The 20,436-nt window shown below is 39.1% G+C and overlaps 1 protein-coding gene across 2 annotated transcripts in view; it reads right to left on the bottom strand.

The window, feature by feature from the left end:
- The window catches only part of myocd (myocardin), a 130,051-nt gene that overhangs the window by 48,604 nt on the left and 61,011 nt on the right, over nt 1-20,436 (bottom strand). For both annotated transcript variants that reach the window (XM_013913838.1, XM_013913844.1), the window contains exon 2: nt 17,260-17,460. In XM_013913838.1, coding sequence (XP_013769292.1) covers nt 17,260-17,410 — 151 coding nt within the window. In that variant the 5' untranslated portion in view covers nt 17,411-17,460. The remainder of the gene's footprint in view (nt 1-17,259; nt 17,461-20,436) is intronic.

Below are 20,436 nucleotides of genomic sequence, written 5' to 3' on the forward strand. Positions count from 1 at the left end.
ACTGACCCCTGTGGAACTCCACAAACAGTCCAGGCACTCTGATTGATATTCACCAATCTTCACAAATTGTTGCCTGTCTCTCAAATAACTCCTTACCCACTCTAGCACCACTCCTCTAATGCCACAGTACTCCAGTTTATCAAGTAATATTTCATGATTAATTGTGTCAAAAGCTTTTTTTAGGTCAATGAAAACACCAACTGTGCATTGTCTTTGATCTATATTGTTGGTGATATTTTCAATTAGTTCCATTAATGCCATGGATGTTGATCTATTTGGTCTGAAAACATACTGACTATCCATTATTATTTTATGTTTATCTATAAATTTGTCAAGTCTATTAATGAAAACTTTTTCCAGTATATGGGGTATGTCATGAGATGTCCTGTTTTTTTCCTATTTCGGTCCTTGTAATTTTTCAGTTTATTCTGTGTTCAAACTCAACACTGGTTTTATCGTCTTAATCATAAATGCACAAACTCCTAATGGAGACAAACAGTGCAAGAGCAGACAACAGTCTGATAACACCTCTGAAGGTGACAGCTGTCTAAAGAGCCTCTGTTTGGTGGAAACAGATGCCTATCTTAACCTCTTAGGGTTGTGCGTATGAATTCACACACATGCAGACATCATCACATATGCAGACACCCGGCATCTGTGCTCTATACTTGCGTGCGATGTGAGACACTTGCTGCCGTGCTGACAAGGAGGACTTTCAACCTCTGCATACTTTACACAAACCTGCAAACTGTCCTCTTCATCAGCTTGACTGACAGCTCAGAAATGCTTGGGTTTCTTGACGTGTTCTAAGTCGCAATTGGTCAGATAAACAACTCTCAGAAGCAGACAGCATGCATCTTGTAAGGCAAGGAAATAGAAGACAGCAAGTGAGTTCTGCAGACAGACCACTGGCTTTATCTGTCTTTGTGTGTCCATTCCATTAGTCAGGCCATTAGTGAAACAGATAACAAGAACCTTCCTTTCTTTCTCTCCGAGTGAATGTTTTTTCTGACTTTTTCCTTTCATTAGAAAATACAACATTTACTTTTTCAGTCTTGTTTGTTAATTAAAAAATGTATTTCTAAAAAAATAATACTACCTTGACATTTAACACACAGGAACAGGCAGACAAGCAAAGTCAACTCTTCTATTGGTAAAAGTAATCAGACTGAATGTATCAAGTGTGACCTCGTATTGTACTGCAGGATTTGGCTGCACAGTGACTGGGAACGTGATGCTTGGCAACTCTTATCATTCCTGTCTGTCAAACACAGGAATACTCACAGCCTGTGGGGACGGCTGCCCGAAATTCTCTGGAGAGGTCTGCTGTTGGCTCAGACTCTGCAGGTTAGAGATCTCACAAGAGAGAGGACGGCAGAGGAACTGAATGGGGTACTTTATTATTGTTGATTTTAGTTAAAGAATTACACCTGTCCATGACTGATTAAAACATAATGTACAGGTACAGTGATGAATGATACATTTTAGTAGAGACAGGAGGTAAAAAGTACTCTAACCTGACCAGCTGTGATTGTTTGTCCATGAATTAGAGAACAGGACAAATAGCAGAGATGCTTTTGATGTTGAGATGTTGAAACACGAGTACACAATCTCTTCAGTTTTTAGCATGATTTTTTATGACATATCAGTACAGAAGGTCACCGATTCACAGAGGGAAATGCTGCATCAGCTTCAGAAAGATGATACTTCCTGCACTTTTTCTCTTCCTATATCAGCACTCATGTGGCAGTTTTGGGTGCAATACTGAGGGGTCACACCTATTGTTCAGGAGAACACTACAGGTCAGCTTCCCCCACGACCTGGCCCCGGATAAGCAGAAGAAAATTGATGAATGGATGGCGACTTCTGGGCGAAGGCTACGGACAGTGTGAAATGAAAGGTGGAACCATAAATGCTGGCAATATTACTGCTAAAGGTTATAAACTGTCAGATAGGATGGGATGTACAAGGAGAAACAGGGAAAAGGTGCACACAGTTGGACTATATGCTATAAAACATGGCAAAGCTAAAAGAATCTGGAGATTTTAAGGTGGTAGCAGGGGAGGATGTAGTGAGGTGCCACCAAATAGAATCAGTAGTAATGAGGAGGGTCATCAGAGTGAACGCAAGAGGCAAGGATCAAATGGCAAAGGCTGTTAGGGAGTAGTTAAGACAGACACTGCTTGGTAGCGATTAATTGCTAGACATCCACTGCAGAAAAAATGATGATGGTGATGGCTAGAAATGTGCTTAAATGGTACATGTACCATCTAAGACAATGCATGTATAGTTTGAGGAAAGTACATTTTCATGTTCCAGTATTGCCATCCTTCACAGTTTGACCTCATTCCTCTCTTCAGATTAGAAGCAAAATCTCTAGTTCATTATTTCACAGTAAAACCTACTGACATAAAGCTTAGTATCATTTAACAGTCATCTATATCAAATCATATAAACAGTGGATCAAAACTCAGATACCTGTTCCAGTGCCCATTTCATTTTAATTAAATTTCCAAGGTGTGTTAAAAAGGAAGCACAGTGTACATAAACAGCAAATTATGAAATTTCTGTCCTGAGCACTAATCGAAGAAAATATATATTAAATAGTTGCCAGACAACTAGCTCAGGTAAAAATCTAAATATGAATGTTAGTATTTCGTCAGGTGAAACCTTTAAAAATATGACCCTCAGTGCCATGTTGCATTTGGCATAAGCAACATTTATAACAAAAGGAAGAATCTGAGCAATGCATAGTGAAGCTTATTAATCCCAACACTGACCACTTTCACAGTGAGCAGTATTGGGATGAATCATCCCAATGTGGGTGAGTCACAGTGAGTGAGACCTGATTTAGACTTCTGCTGGAAATCTACATCATAACTTACAATGGCTTGGAAGTTTACGGCATAGATTTCCAGCATGCTTAAGTCAGATTAGTCCTTTGGTACAGCACGTCAAAGTGTTTTGAGCCTGAAAAAAGGAAAATGGTTGGAGGATGGGGCAAGACCAAAACTATTGCACCTGTATCAATGAACTTTTTTGAAATGATTGCTTCAAAGGTAGGACCGTTCACAGTCAGCTGCAGTCTTCAAAGGAACTTTGTTGCATCAAGACACCAATAAAATGGCAGTAATATGGAGTTAGCCTGCTATCAGCCTGCTTTCAGTTTGTGAATGAATGTGGTCAAGTTGACAATTACATGTAATCTGTGTGTGATAACATGACTAACTAAATCAGCAAAATTGCAAATTTGTTGCCTTCTGTTGAAACTCATATTCTACAGAAATTCACAGTAGCTAGTTACATTCAGAGTCGACAGAACATCATAGTTCCCTCCAGAGATAGCGACACAGTTGCTGTAGGAAGACGACTTAATTACAAAATGACATAGGTGTGATTGCCTAGGCAACCTTTGTAGTAGTAGTAGTACACATGATGTTGAGGGTTTTTTCATGCTCAACCACTGGGTGGCCACCTCTGGATCAACGGTTACAAATTCAATGCAATTATGTTGCAGCTGCATATTTTTCCAGGTCACAAAGATGGTTGCCATCCTAGTTTTACTCCAGTGTGACAGAACCATTAGATAATTACAGACAGAATGGTTGAATTCTTAAAGTATCCCTCGTCAATATGTTTTGTACAAAGGGCACAGGTACTCTCCATTCCACGTTCAGCACCAAATGATAAAAAAAATTAGACTAGGTGATACATAATGGAAACTATCAGATAGCATTTTTGAGTAAAAGAAGGATAAAATTTGCCTAAACTAAAAATAAATCCTTGAGGTTTTAAGTGTTAATGCCATTTATGCCAAAATGTGGTGGATTAGAGTAAATGCTTTGACAAAAAGTTTCTAAAAATTCCTTTTTATGCTGTTAGGATGTAACTTTTAGCTTCTATTCAAGTAGTTATTTTAGTAACAATAGAACAATGTATAAAAAAGATGGATATATAAATCCATTGCACTCAAAATGACGTTGTTACATTTACAAGAGTCTAACTTGTAATTTGAACAAAAAATGTTTCTATGGTCAACGTAACTAAATCATGCAGGATCTGCATGAAATTAATTTATTAATTTATTCTTGTCGAGTTGGACTGAACTGCAGAAAATAAGTTGATAAGCTGGAATAACAGAACTGCATAATCCTAAAATCCTTTCCATTATTTTTTATTATTATTTTTTATTATTATTTATTATTTTTTAATAATTTTTTAAGTGTAGTTTGCAAAGTCCTATTCCAAAGCCTCAAGTTGAGCATTTCCACTGTCACCATTGTTAAAGTCATGAGTGAGGTGCAAATTTGATTAAGAAACTGAGGGACTCTGCACACTCATAAGGTTCCAGTCACACAGGCTTACACTGGTCGGACACTCCGTGGCAAGCTCTGGTCAAGAAAGAAAGAAAGTGTACTTTATTGGTCCCCGTGGGGAAAATCCCTCTCTGCATTTAACCCATTCACTCAGTGAAGCAGTGGGCAGCCATTGGGCGCCCGGGGAGCAGTGTGTAGGGACGGTACCTTGCTCAGGGGTACCTCAGGGTAGCTGTTCAGGGGAATCGAACCCCCGACCTTCCAATCATGGGGCCACCACTCTACCTACTGAGCTGACGGTGCCGCACCAAAAACCTCCTTGTTATTTCTTTGGTCGCTAGCAGATTACTTCACTCACACATTATATTGCATGGAAGATGCCAGGCTGAATCTGAATGCCTAAAAAAAAGGGAAAAAAAGGGAGGTTTTGGAGGAGCCTGGTCAAAGTCTGGACTTAAATATAATTAAAATTCTTTGGCATTACCTTAAATGGATGATTTAAAAAAAAACCAATGGGACTGAATTAAACAATTCTACAAAGAGTGGGCAAAATTCCTTCACAGCGATGTAAAAGATTCATTGAAATTATTACAAATGATTGATTGCAGTTCTTGCTGCCAAGACTGGCATGGTCCGATTGCCATCTTAATGGACCAAAGTTGCTTTGAAGACGACAAGTGGTGGTGGCGGATGTGGCCTTTGAAGCAACTGTTTCATAGGCAACAATATTGCAAGATTGCATATGGTAGCAATAATTTTGGTAATGCTGCAGTTGTGACTGTAGCATTACCACTGAAACAATACTTCAAGGAAATACTGTGAAGAAACTTTCAACCCTGAAAAGTGGAGCTAGTGTCACTAAAGCTAATACTTTGACATTGTAAAAGCTCTGAAAACATAATTTCTCAGTCCGCTTGTCACTGTGACTACTTAGGATCCAACACCAGTAAAAGAGCCCCTCCAACAAAAATATCTGGCTCTCCAACATAAGCTAAAGTTTCAAGTTCTTGTTTACATAAAAACTTACACATGCTTATGTTACGACCCGACTCAAAGGCCGCAACATAAAAAAAAAAGAGAGATGAATACCAGAGTGTTAGTGAGACGAGGTTTCATCTTAAAATGGCTGGTGCCACCAAGGCAAAGACAAGTGAGCTCCCCGGGAAGCTTGCCTCAGGTGTGCTTTTATCCACAGCTGACTAGGTGTGGCCAATTAGCACCAGCTGAACACATTGAGATGATTAGGGGCTGCAGGGACGTAACACTTATGCACAAACGTACTGCTGATTAAAATGTACATACACTGGCTATAATACAATAGCTCATGTATATCCCAATAAACATGACCTCTTCAAATCTAATACTGCCTACTCTCTAGTTTCACAGTGTAACACAATCATATCACATCACAATCGATATATAATCAAAGATATATTAACATACACTGCAGTACCTTAGTCAGGCTAATCATAAAAATGTGATCAACATACATGGAAAACAAGGAGTCCCAAGCCAAGTCTAAAGATCCAAGACATTACAGAATTCATTGGTGAGATTGCCAAACGTCTCAACTTTAGCCTTGTCTGTCCAAAGGCCACCAAGAGATATGAGTGACATGGAATGAAGGAGGTATACCTTCATACACAGCAATCCATGTGGATAGGTAAGTGGTATCGTCCTCACAAATCCAATCTAACCACTTGCAAATAATTGTGCAGACAGTCTGCCTTAAAGATTTGATTTTAGAAACAAATCTGATTTGGCAGCAAAGCCCAAATGTGTTTAACCTCTGTCAAACTTAATCTTTCTGTCACGTTTCTGTTTGGCAGTTGCACTTTGCAGTTTTGAGTCTTCTAGCTCTACGAAACAAAAGACTTAACAGAAAGATGCTGTTTGACAAAACATTTGTTTCTCCATATTTTATTTGTAACACCTGTTGAACATTTGCCATCTGACATAAATCTTAAATTCAAAACCGAACAACCTAAAAAACCCACTCTTCAGCTTAAGATCTTTGTGGCCTCAAAGAAGAAAAGAACTCACATTCAAACAAGCCCACATACTGAGAGAGAAGTTGTAAAGTAAATTGCATTGTAATTTATGGAAAATTAGCTTTTTATATGGAGATTCTTCGCTGTCCATCAACGCACTCAGAATTATGGCATATGTATTCTTAGTAAGCCTGTGAATCACTCTGTTCATTAAAAGGAATCCTTTAGATTTTTTAAATGTTTTTACTCCAATTTGAGTCAATGTTGCAGTGTCCATTGGGCTGTATTCTGGGAGAGCACAATGTGTTTCTATCATCCACAGCATGACCTTAATCACAACCAGGTGCCGCACATTCAAATTAACATATGGTTCTAACTTTCCTCCTATTTTGACAAATGCATACCTGGGTTGCTGACTAGTAAAACCATAAAATGAATTCTTCTTTTTTATTATTCACAACACAAGGATGGCGGGGAAAGCAAGGTGGAACAGAGCTGAGAATGATTTCACCTTGCATGCAACCCTCCTCTGCTCGTGTTGTTCACCTTAATACATGACTGTGATCACAGTTATTAGAAGCAGGACCTTTTGTACTTGGCTGATCCAAAATCTTTTTTTCTATTTGTTCATAATTTGGGGTTATAAGTTACATTTGTAGTGGGCATTAACAGACTAGAAGAAAGACTTTAATGTGATATTTTCATGATCTGCGACTGCAGTTAAACAGATGGATTCGTATGTTCAACAAAAACAAACCTACAGTCTACATTTTTGCACGTGAGGACTGCAAATATCACTGAGAGGTGAAAGGTTTGCATGTCAATACAGGAATGTGGCATCAGTGCAATGTACATAGCAGGTTCCTATTCATCAATCTTCCATACTATAGTGGGCACAATAGGTTTAAGTTTTAAGTAAGTAGCTTTTCTACCAGTTCCCATCAGTTAAAGGAATATACAAAGTCTTTGTTTACTCACAAACCTGGGCAAGACAGTTATATCTAGTATGTTCCATACTAAGACAAGAGGGTTAAGTTCCGAGTCCCGTAACACCTCAAGCCCTAAACATAATTCACTGTTCACCAGTTATAGTCCTGAAGTCTTGAGTCCCAAGCCATGATAGTTAGACAACATCAGCCTGAAGAGTAATGCAACAAAGTTGCCAGATCAAGACAGTGTAGAGTCTTGAAGCACAGTTCAAGGCAAATAAGGCAAAGCAGTCCAGTCTCGAGTTACAAAGCAAGCTAAGGTGGTTGGATTCTGTTTAGATCCTGTTTGGACCATGCTGACATAATCACACCTTGACGCCCTAAAATCCAGAAATGGGAGTGTGGAAAAATCCCAGTAGATTAACAGTTTCTGAAAAACTCAGACCAGCCTGCCTGGAACCAACAATGATGCCACATATGTCACTTAAATCATCTTTCTTCCCTATTCTGATGCTTGGATTGAACTTGTCCATGTCTTGCCCATGTCTACATCTCTAAATGCAATAATTTAATGCACTTTGACTGGACGATTAGATATCTGCATTATCAAATATATATTAGGTGTACCTAATAACATGGGAGATGAGTGTATATAGTTATAGCAAGAGCCAAGTTCAATGTTAAGACAAGTCAAGAAAGTCCAGTCCCAGTCAAGACAGTTACATCCAGAGTCACATCCAACATCACAGGAATGATCTATTTTACATTAATACGGCAATGTTACCTCTTCACCTCTGTCACAGACATTTGGCAACATGTTTGTTTATGGGTGAGAGGATGTGAATAGTTCCCCATTTGCCATGACTTCATACAGAAAAGGTAGTAACAGTCCAGGTAAATGGTTTGTGTCTGCACCTTTCAAGCTTGTAAAAACGTTATCATTGTACAGTAGTCACAATAGACACAGACTAGCAACCACTGATTAGAGGAATCACAGAGAGTTAGTTGGACAAATGTAGCTTTCTGTTGTTGTTGTTTGTCATTTACATTTTCTCTGGTCTTGTGCTTGCTTGACCAAAGCATTACAGGATGTTTTTATTTCTTGTCACAGTTGTGAGACACCAGAACTTCTTTTCCTCCAGTTTACTTTAGGAAGGTGAAACCCCATCTACTGGATCTTTAAAAAATGTGCACAGTCATTAATACACAGATGCAATTTCTCTCATCCAAAGACACATGGTAATATCCTAAACCTGGTATCCACAGGTCCCTCAGAAAAACACTGTATCTACATTTGGCAAGCAAGCGCTTCCTTTCAGTATTGTGTTGCTGTCTTTCTGCATGCTGTGAGTGATGTCGGTCCTCATTTGTGGACTTGTGGGCCAACACCCAACCATGAAACTAATGTGAACCCCAATTGAACCTGGGATAATCTGCTGTTGCATGGTCATCGCAGGTCAGCAAACTGTTGCCCCAGCTTTGTTTAGCTCCTAATTTTCCCTTATATCTACAGCAAATGTAATGAGTGCACATTTACAATTAACGCCTTAATTCAAAATTTAGCCCAGTAAAATAAATCTAAATTCTGAAAGCCAAGAGGAATGGAGCAAATGCTCAATTTTGTCCATTTTATCCACATTAATTAGTCTGTACTTTAGTCTTGTAATGATTAGTTTTGTAAATTTTCTTTCAAAGTGAGAAAGCGATCAGAAGGGTTTGGCTTTTTCACTGTTGAGCTGCAATTCTGTTCATGCCTAACAGACTGTCAGGCTGAGGGTCATCTTACATTAAAATCAGAAACCCATGTGGCAGCTTTAAACTGCCAATGAAAGCAGTAGAAGATGACTAACAGCCCCTGGAAGTGCTGATGATGACAGACGCATGTGGATAAAATTATAGGATGGACTAAGATGTCTCCTTTATTGATATTTATACCAGGGTGTCCAACTGTGTTATTAAAGGGTTTGAGGGCAAAGGGGTTGTGAAAACCATTAAAACACTTCCCTGAAGTTAAAGAGGTCCTTCGGGAATACATGGCACTTTCACTAATATGAATGTAGTACATGTGATCGATATCTGAGAACGATCCCTTCCTTGCATCCTTTCTCTCGAGTCTGGAATGCCCTCCTGTTCTCGCATCTAAGCCGTGAGCCGGATCAGAGCTGTATATTGTGTTACTGTTTTCATTTCTACCACATGGATTTCTAGCCTTGGTAAAAATTCACCACCCAAAGCTCTTGTATCCACAATACAACACCTGGAAAAAGAAACTCTTCATTAATCTCCACAGCCCCTAAAAATCTGTGGTTTTAAAGCACTCCTTTTTCCAACCCACATGTGAAGCGGCACAGCGGCTGGTCGGCAGAGCCTTTGTTTTAGAATAACTCTGGGTTATTTTCAGGTCATTGTGGCTGAGTGGTTTCTTAATTGAATTTCTAAGCGTTTTGTTTAATATGCCACCGTTAAGAGCTTTAAAAATAGCTCAGTGGATGCAATGACCTAATCTTTTCCGGATTTTTGGAGAGATAGATAATCCTGGATGGTCTTTATCACTCCTGCTAACAGCTGATGAATGAGTAATTACAGAGAACCAGCGATTAGATCAGTACCAGTGTTGTTCTTCATTTAAGAGTGCTAAATCATGTGGTGTTGCACTGATTACTTATGTCTCTATAATGCAGTTTTATAGGACGCTTTCCCTCTCTTACTTGGTGTACTGTGTTACCATATCCTTATAAATTCAAGCAAAGCTTTTAAAGATTTGGACCTGGTATCTGTGCCGACTGATGATCGAGGGCACTCTTTTAATTGCTTGCTTTCATGAAGACTAACAAATAATGAAAACTTTGAATAGAATTTTCTGAGGTAAGCCCTTTAATTCCTTCTATATTACATTTGTCCTTACTCATATCCACAGCGCATATTAGTGACAATCACGGAAAGTTTAATAGCCGCCCAGCTGAGTTTTTGTTTCCAGTGGACAGTAGCTTCAAATCTGAAAATCCTTTTCATAATACTAGGAGCCACGAAATCATAATAACATCTATCCTCCCTCTCGAAAACTGTCCAAATGTGAGTCGGCCAATGAGATTACACAATATCGTTCCTCTTGCTGCCTAAATATGGAACCACTGTGTTTTTGATGTTCAATAAACAATCATATTAAATGTTTGTGTGGAAGATGCAAACGAATCAATCATCTTTTGATAAATCATTTAGGAATACGTTCAGATACATTGCAGCCATTAATTTAAATTATTTTTCATAACTTAGATTTGATATGAATCTTTTTTTGTTCACAAGATTTCAGTTCAATTTTATTCATATGGCGCCAAATCACAACAACAGGGTCGGCTTTAGCTCAGGAGGCAGTGCAGCTCATCTACTAAATCTACATCTCAGAAAGTTGGTGGTTCAATTCCTGGCAGCTCCAACGCCGATGGATGCTCCCTGCTTCATCCACTGCAGTGTGAATATTTAACAGAAAAGCACAGCAAAAGTGTAGAGGTGAGTGGTTTATATTGAGTGCTTAGCAGCAGAAGCAGTCCATTTACTGTCCAGTAAGGGAACTAAACTAAACCAGATTCCACAACAAAAGACATCCAACCATGTCAAATTTAATCATTTCATTATGGTTGTGCTGTATAACAGTTATTTTCAGTTTGTGTTGTGTATGAAGTACGATACAGTGCTTCCTTGCTGTTTGTAGGTAGAGTAGTTCTTTACTGTGATATTGCAAATAAAAGGGTGTTTTTATTAAAACAAGGTTGATATCAGGACACATACCATTGTTTCACCATGTCATAGCCCTACTTCGGATTTTATGGCTCATAACCAAAACCCCTGTAGAGAATATGAATGAGGTTCTCAGTCATCCAGGTCATCGTAGTCTAAGGAGCTTGGAAAGAAAAGCATCTGGACTCCTTTAAGTTTCTTGAAGACGTTTCACCTCTCAGCCAAGAAGCTTCTTCAGTTCTAGGAGCAACTGGTGGAGAGTCCCCCAAGAGGGGACACTCCCTTAAGACGGTCATGGACCCCTCTATTCTTTTTGGGTCCTCGCCCTCAGTTGTGGTATAGCACGTTACCTACAAATGGGAAGGTCAGTGGATTCCTGACTCTTCCAGCTGTATACCAAAGTATCCTATTGCCCCTCATGCATCCACACAAGTTTGTAGCAAAACACATGACATTAAACAACACCTCACACAATTACATTTGTTCCCTAAACCTACATTTCTGGCAGCAGAAAAAAAGCCGTGAAAGCAACACTTTTATAAATAAAAAGAAACTTATCAGCAAAACTATTTACATAATGATCAAATGCATTGCTGCATTAACTTTTATTTGGAATTTGGTCTCTGCCAAAAGAAGGCCAAATGTCAATGTTGTTATTTTTGTTGGCATTTTTAGTTCTGCTTTGTTCTCCACCAACTCTCAAAAGCAGGCCCTGTTAAACATTTGAGTTTTCCCAGATCCACTGCTTGCATGAAGAGTGATAATTCTGGGGTAATAATGGGTGAACACTTCATGTAGCCATAAAATCCATTGTTAATATAGCAGTAATAATTCTAGCACCTTTAAATATGACTATAGCAACTTTAAGTGAGCGATGAGGCAGTGACTAATACCAAAACTGCTATCAATGAAACACACATCCAGACAATAAATGAATAAATTCATCTCTAAATTCAATACAAATTTACAGAACACCACTGTGTGCCATTATAGGAAAAAATAACAGTTTCTCAGTTTCACAAAATTTTGGTCTTGCATATTTTACACAGTATCTGATGATTACTGTATTATCTTTTAAAATTTGTATACACTGCCACTTTGTAACTAACCAGAGGAATGATGTGCGCTCGAGTGTCCTGAGAACAGCTAGTTTGTCATCAAGCATCATAGAAATACAGTGATGTGTTGTTAATCACTTGTCAGGGATTGAGGGTAGCACCAAGACACACACTCACAAAGACATCAGCACGAAAGCTAACAAGGCCACGTTTCACTTCACTGGAAGAGCACTGTGACTAAGAGCTGCCCGCTCTCCACACAAGGGTCTGCCATCTCTCTACACTACAACAGCCGTGCCTGTATTTATATAAGCTGCAAAGCAATTTTAACTGTACATTCCAGATAGGTGAACAGCGCTTGGCTCAGGAAGATGGATATTTCAAAGCTTGCAAAGAAAAAAAAATTAACGGTCAATGTCCAGTCAGAAAACTTGGCACAAAGAGGTGCAACAAAAGTAACTGAGATGTATTTATGCGTCTGAGCTCACAGAACCCTGGTACACCTTCCCATACGTTGTACTGTAGTATAACTAAATATGAAACCAATTACAAACTTGGGTCGGCACTACAAACACAGTCAATTCAGGGGGGGGTGTTCTTTTTATTTATCATTCTCCTTGAATACAAGCATTTATTTCATAATCTCCTTTTTGGTTTTTCATCACGTCACACAGACTGGTTTGATAAATAATAAATGTGTTTACAGCCCGTGCAAACTGAGGTAATATTTGCCCACAGAAAATGTTCTATCCATCAACTGATTCTTGTTTCGGGGCCTGTTGCTCTCGGCTTTGCTCACATGATAAATGAACATCTGAGTAATTTCACGGATGAATTAGGAGCTAGAAACAATAGCAGAAAAAAATGCATCGGCACACATTCCACCTGTTGCCTAATGTAAAAAAGAAAAGAAAGAAATGCTGGTTTTTGTTATGGTGTTGATGTTTCATGCTGATGGTGGTTAAGATAGAAAGTCTGGCAGAGCTGCAGAAAATGCTTTTGATAATGAGAATAGAAAGGCAAACATTTCTTGTCTCCCTCAAACCAGAGTGCAATTAACAGAACATGGAGCTCTTATCATGTCTCCGCTAATGTCCGTTCATTACAATCACTTCAAACCTTTGTGTCTGCTAACCTAAAAGTTCAAACTTTTACCTGCCGGCATGGAGTTTAAGCTATTGCACAATGCATGATTGTCTATAATCAGAAAAAAAGCTAATTTTCTCTGATGAAAATGATTCAGTCAGTTTAAGGGCACAGCACTACAAAAACAAGCTAGCAGAGCAGGGCTGATGTTTAACTGCGTGAAATGATGAAGTGTCGGGCTGATCATGTCTATCAGCATCACTGACTAATCTCCTCCAGATGAGAGTAATCTGTGTAACTCTGGCCACCATCAAATCAGTGTGGAATCCACTCAGCTTTCAGGGAAGAAGGTGCCGCACGAACAATCCAGACTGGAGCAATAACAGTTGTTTTTTTTACTGCAGGTGTTTGAGACTCTCGAGCTGCCAAAGAACCCTCTTACCCAGTCGGACCTCTCCTCAACTCTTACCTCACTAAATGAAAAGAGTGCTGCCCAGATTTGTATCAGACAGATCTGTGTTTTCATATTAGACCCGGTGAAGAATTACAGCCGTGCCGGGGCCACCTTTGACTGAGGAAACACACTGCTGCTAGCAAAGACTGGTGAAGTCTGACTGCATGTTTGCTTAGAATGAGCATGCAGGAATTTATCTACAAGGGTACAAACCAATTCTCAAATGCACTTTCTGAGAAACTACATGAATGTGAAAACATGAAGCCAAAAGGAACACTGCCCATTCTACAAGGAGCGAGCCTTCGAAGTGTAAGTGGGCAGCAGTACAGTAGTAACACCTCTAATGGCAAACTTGTGTTAACAATGCCATCATGTGGACTCTTACACATCTTTGTAAGCAGTGGACACTGATGCCTTAGTGTTAACACAAATGCAACTGAGCAAAAAAACATCAGGGCAACTGCAAGTTTCAATCTTGCAGTTTCTAAAAGAGGCAATTTATTTCCAAGTTACTGTTTTATCTGACACAAACACACACACACACACACATGCGCGCACACACACGCAGGTGCCAGTTTTGTGTAGGCACACTATAAATTTCATCTTCTTGGAATGAGGAGAAATATCATCCCATCCTCCACGTTGGTTTGCCACTCCTTACTCACAGCTGTAGTTAGTTTTCTGTAGTGGGAAGTGACAAGGCCAGATCCTGGAAGTGTAGCATCAGCTATACTTCCATTCACAAGGACAGAAGCCAGATAACAAATCATTCATTCAAGTCCAACGTGTACCATGTTTTTGACATGCACCACTCGTAGCTGTAATGAGCCTTCCTAGTGGGGAGAGACAAAATACTACAGCTGCATTTTTCTTGGATCTGCACATTATTGTCACTCCCCACTCGCTGCCGTGGTGAGTTTCCCTTGTGGGGAGTGATGAGGTAAGAGTCTACAAACTAAATATCAGTCTACGTTCAGCAACTGAGTCTGCACATCACAGTCACTCCCCACCGACTGCTGGACTGAGCTTTCCTTGTAGGGAGGCAAAACTGAACATTTTTTACATTTGTAACTTTAAAATGTATATTTTACTCACAACATAAACAAATTTAGACATGTAGACTATTGCAGTGATAAAACCAATTTTGCTTTGATAATGCAAACTTTCTAGATACTACACATAGTCCAGTAGATTACTGTAGCTGAGTCTGGGTGGTTACAATTTAAATTTTTAGACTATTCTTACTCAGCCAGGTTTTCAAGCGTATGTTACAATGTGACAGCATGAACAGCTCTTTGATGTTCTATCAGTGCAGGCTAAAATAAAACTGGTAAATTATTTTTCTATTCATTTTCTTCCTTAAAAGTTGTCATATCAGTAGAACATCACATAACCTACAGTTTTGACTTTTATTGTGTGTTTGTCTCCTGAGTCGTATTTTCACAATAAAAATGACACAATATGCTTTTTTTGTTTTGTATTAAAAAATAAAATCCTTGATTATGAGTATTTAGTTATTTTTTATTCACTTCTTTCATTTATGTGAGGAGAAGTTTGAACATTTGTTCCCTGCTGGGCCTGAGCTTTATGGCAGAAGTAAGACCAACTATTGCATTTAGGTTTTAAGTCAAGAAGAGGTTCAAAAGAATCCATTATCAACACTGGCAAGAACTTACAATTAGTTAATGTCTAATTAATCTTCTCATCTCAATACATTTGGCGCAGATCCTTTGCATGTAAATGCTTAAAAATGTGGATTGTCTAATTTAAACATTGTTATTAGGCTAAAAGTCCGACTTTCAGTCACAGTGCTAAAATGAAAACATTATACACGCCTCCTGAGCTCATTATTAGGATTGACTAGGATCTTGTGTCTACTGCACTCGTACCGTGTAAATGAAAAAGGGGCCATTATGCCAGTGACAGTCTTATCACTCATTTGCGTTTGTCATCTGGTCTTTGGCAGGAGCACGAGGAGCAACGGTTCGGGCTCCTCGCTTGTTTTGCTTCTCTTGTTCCTCCCGTCTACCGGCTGACTTGAAGAATAAGGGAATAAAATGAATGGGTGAATTTGAGGAGATTCCAGTTTCTGTTCATCTCCCTCTTCAATTACTTCACTCCCACGCCACCCATGACATCATGGAAAACTTTGCAGGGTCTAGCAGTTTGAAGTGAAATGCTGCGCTGCTCTCACTATTTTGAGAGATGGCAGGAATAGTTCCGTCTAAAAATACCAACCTAAATCATAAGATTCCTCAGGCACTTTCACCTTCAGCCCTGTGATGTGAGCGACATATACACCAGCTTGATCTGGGCTGAGAACATATTTAATCATTAGTTCCTAAAATATTCAAATAACCTTGTTTTGATTTGGCCTCGAGGATTGTTCTGAGGATGTGACCACCATACTTAACCTTTTCACCTGATTATTGACTTTATTGTTAATATTAATATTATATTACTTTTGTAGGCACTAATAGAAAAATGGTGCTAAAGAAATGACAAAAAAAACAAAACCAAAACCCTAAACATAATAGAATACAGTAAAAAAAAATCGAATCAAATCACTACAATTAGAATAAATCTATTAAATTACTTCACAGACACTCCAAACTGTTTCTGCTCGAGCATGCTTTGCCCTATGCCACTTTTGGACCGTGCATACACAACCCACTGTAACTGTTTGACTTGTTTGCAGAGTTGCATGCTGTTGCTTATACAGGATATATCAATTTTTATAGCTACTCACATCTACATACACAATAGCCGTATGATTTTCTTTGCTTATCTCTGCTTAGCTTCATTGAGTGCTGTGTAGCATTATCCAGGGAAACTAGGATACTTGAAACTAAAAGTCAAATTCCATTTATGGGAAACGTGTTTGGGAAGTAAAAACAAGATTCAGATTTTAATCTGGATAGACACTAGAGATTTTTTTTTTTTTTTTTTGTAAACAACAAATAGTTCATTCAAACAAAAGTTTAAAAACAGATTGTTGAGAATGTTTGGAAATGTTTTAAAATAATCAGAATATTATATTGAGACATATCATTTTTCAGCTTTTAGGAAGATTTTCGTGCAAGCCCTTAAAACTGTCATTTCAGTTTAAGTGCTTTTTTGTATATCACAAAGATTTTAAAATGAGCCCTGCCCAATACAACCTACCCAGAAAATCATAAACAAAGACAAGAAAATCTCTCATTTGAAACGACTACAACAGAAGATCACATGTTCACATAGGAGGCCAAATCTCAGAGTGCAAAAATAAGATTTCAACCTAAAACTGCAGCAGTGAAGAACAGAATCAGCCATCATTACTTAAAATCAAGCATATAACAGCATTTGAACAGTCAGTTTAGTTTGATGGACAGGGTTATTTAATGTGGATAACATTAAGGTAGTTAACCCTTTAATGCCTGAACCATGGAATAATTGTCAGAAAAAATTTTTGAAAATTGAGCATTAATTAATCAGATTTTAAGTTCCACACATGACTTTTAGTTTGTATCACCTTTGCTACATCTTTTTAAAAAAGTTAAAAAATGTATTGTACAATTTATTTAGGTTTTCAGGGGGGAAAATCACACTGATGATATAGAAAACTCTCAAAAAGTGTATGTGTCAAATATGATATACTAGGACTTAAGTCGCTAAAGAGCAAAGGATTTCGAATGGAAAGAAAGGGCTCACCATTCTTGCTTTCTCTTGATTGTATGTGTTTCTTCAACACGTGGTTTGTCCTCTCCTTGTCTCCATGAAGCTGCCTGGCCCGCTGCAGCTGTCCAGGACACCGTCTGTCTTCTGGACCGTTGTGGACCTCAGAGCTTTTCACTGCATTCATGGCTCACACTTCATTCCCCAGTAGATGACATCTCTTCTCGGGTCACCTCCCTTTTGAAGAGAAAAAGACACAATGAAAACTCATAGTCTGTGCACATCATAATAAAAACACTTGACTTTGTCGCTGCCACCTCAGTCAGCTGTAACAGCTAAAGGAGCTCAGTTAATTGAGTTTGAACGAGCACGAAAGACACAGCAAAAAGCCATTTGAGTGTTTGCGTTTGAAAACTCCTCCGTGGTGCCGAGAACTGGACTCAAGCCATGTTAGTGTTTGAAGAATACAACAGCAGTTCCAGATTTTGCATTGTTTTTTTTGGGTTTTTTTTCAGAGGTCCATTTCGGATCAGGCAGACAGCAGAGCGTGTGTTTGTTTACAGAACTTTAAGCCCACTTTTAGCCTAATGGACGCAGCCCTCCATCAGCTGCTGCTCTTGCCAACTTATCAATTTACGCAGTGTACAAAGAGCAGACCTTCTTACCTCGTGAACAAATATTAAACACATCTACAATGTGGATTCAGTAGCTTAGAGAGCCCCCACAAAGTGTCAATGTGAAAAATGAGCCTAACTCAGGTCTTAGACAAGCCAAGCTCCGTGCGCCCTGTCTGCGCTCTTCATACTACATCGTCTCCCGAGGGCACCACCATAGGGCACTGCAAACATCTGCATCTCTGTTTTCTTTAATAAGTTGTGTTTGGAGAACTGCTCATACCATGCTTATGGGACAATAAAACCCTCATATGTATGCATGTGCTGTACAAATAGCAAGCTTTAGAAAAGGCTCTTTCATCTGGCTAGAGTATTGTCAAGGCTGACAGTTACACAATCTTTGCTAAAATAAATGCAAACTTTTAAAACGTTGAATAGAGGAAGTGCAGGTAAATGAAGTTAATGAGAATGGAAAAGAGAAAATCCCTTCATCGACTTCAACCACACTGATGCACAAGCTGCATGAGAGCAAAGCTAGAAAAATGGGATCAAATACCATGGTCACTGCCTCCGATAAATGACTCTCATATGCATGGTCGGCTGTTTGCCTTACCCAAGGAGGTTGGTTGCTGCAACTTAATCAAACTTTAACCCTGCCTTCCTAAAAAGCATATAGGAAACAACAAAAATTTAACATGAAGTCAAATATTAGAAGGAAACATAATATTTCCTCTGACTGCATATCATTCTTTACAAAATAACTGTTGTAACCGATCTAACAGCAGAGTTCAGCTACTCTCAAGGTTAAACACGGTCAAGGCGCTTGGTCCTGAGACAAAGACTGTATATAAAAGATGGACTTGGCAGCTGTAAAAGTCTTTCACATTTGTGTGAGTGTGAGAAACATGCCGATCACAGGGCACGCCCTCCCTTTAACCTTTTACATAATTATAAAATGAACATCATGATTGAATAAAATGTACTGAGGTCACAAACCAAGGGAGCTAAGGACTTCTGTTCCCATAGACTTCTAAACAGCCCGACTGCAATAACAGGATCAACGCCTGCTGATTTTTCGAATGAGTGCAGCTTTGAGGCACTTGCGTATTGGCTTCTTTTTTAAGACCCAGAAACTACATTCATCTTTTGAGCATGTAGTTTATGAGATGAGCTCCAGCACATTCACTCCTCACAGTAATTCAGGTATGCTGGACCTTACTACATTCATCTTTAAGAAATCAGCCACATTAAAAGCACTGAGAGGTTAAGTGATTAACATTGATCATCCTGATACAACTGCAATGCTCTGCTGGGAATCCCTTGAGTCTGACAGAGTGCCGCATTTTCCTCTTGCAGGACAGAGAATTTGAGCATATTTTCAACCATGCTTCTTCTGTAAAATCTCAAAAACGGATGCTCTGGTGGTATTCTGGGGCTTGACTCACCTCTTCTAAGAAATAGCTTTAAAGACACTGCATCTCCTCAGACGATATCTTGACAAATAGATTATGTGTGGCGTGCTTAAAAGAACAAAAAAGGTTGCACACTGTACTGCACATAAACACCAGCCAGAGAAAACAATAACAAACCCATGCATTTAACTCAGAAACAAGGCAACAGTTACAGTAAATCATAGTCGGGTAAAAGGCTGGGACTCCTCCGTGGAGCTTCAGGAGGAACCTCTTTAATGAACGCTTAACTGATGGGCTTGGCTTAAAAGCCCACCCAGATGCAGATAGGGTCCACTCTGACAATTTATACCACAGTGACAACCCCTACTGGGAATAGACAGAGATAGACAAAGGAAAATAAAAGACAAAGACAAAGAGTGGACAACAATGACAGCCACATTCACCTCCATGACAGATAGTGGTGCATACTGTAACAAGTTATCAGTAAATCTAGTTTTTAAAGAATATCTGAAGAAAAATGCCTGTTTACCAGAAGGCTTTAATGGAAATGTGTGGATGAAACAAAGGAAAGCAGGTCTTCAAAAGAACCAGGTTATAATCTGATGCTATCTAGCACATGGTGGCCTGTATCTCTGTGTCAACACAATATGAGCCAAGACACGTGGCACTTGGAGCTCCATTAAGATGAGCCGATAGCAGGTCACACTTGTCAGTTGTTCTCTTTTCAATTCCTTCATACCTAAGACTTGTTGCAAGTATTATCTGCCCTTCTCTCTAATGACTTATAGATTGAGGAAGGACTGGAAGGGTGAATTATCAGTCGTGTCTTTTCCTTGGTGAGATGTACATCTTTATTACCAGCCAGTGTTTAGTTTATTGGCCACAGAATCTGCTTGCGTGATGTCCCAGTTAAAAACACCATGTCGTAGATTTTGCCAGTGATGTGAGGGAGATACAAATATAAACAAACTGGAACAAACAGAAGGTGAAGGGAAAACACTATTAGAATATTTAGGCCCACTTTTAGGCAGAGTAGCTGTAAACTTACTATGAGTAATATCGTATCATGCGCAAATTTATCAAGAATAAGTAGGTTCAAGGCACACATAAAACGGGGCCAACTGCTGCGACCGGTTGGGGTGAGAGAAGAAAGACAGGATAAGACATGCTGTGGAAGAGAGACAGAG

Source organism: Pundamilia nyererei, unplaced genomic scaffold (genome assembly GCF_000239375.1).
Source record: "Pundamilia nyererei isolate P.nyererei 1_Seehausen unplaced genomic scaffold, PunNye1.0 scaffold00005, whole genome shotgun sequence".
NCBI lineage: Eukaryota > Metazoa > Chordata > Actinopteri > Cichliformes > Cichlidae > Pundamilia > Pundamilia nyererei.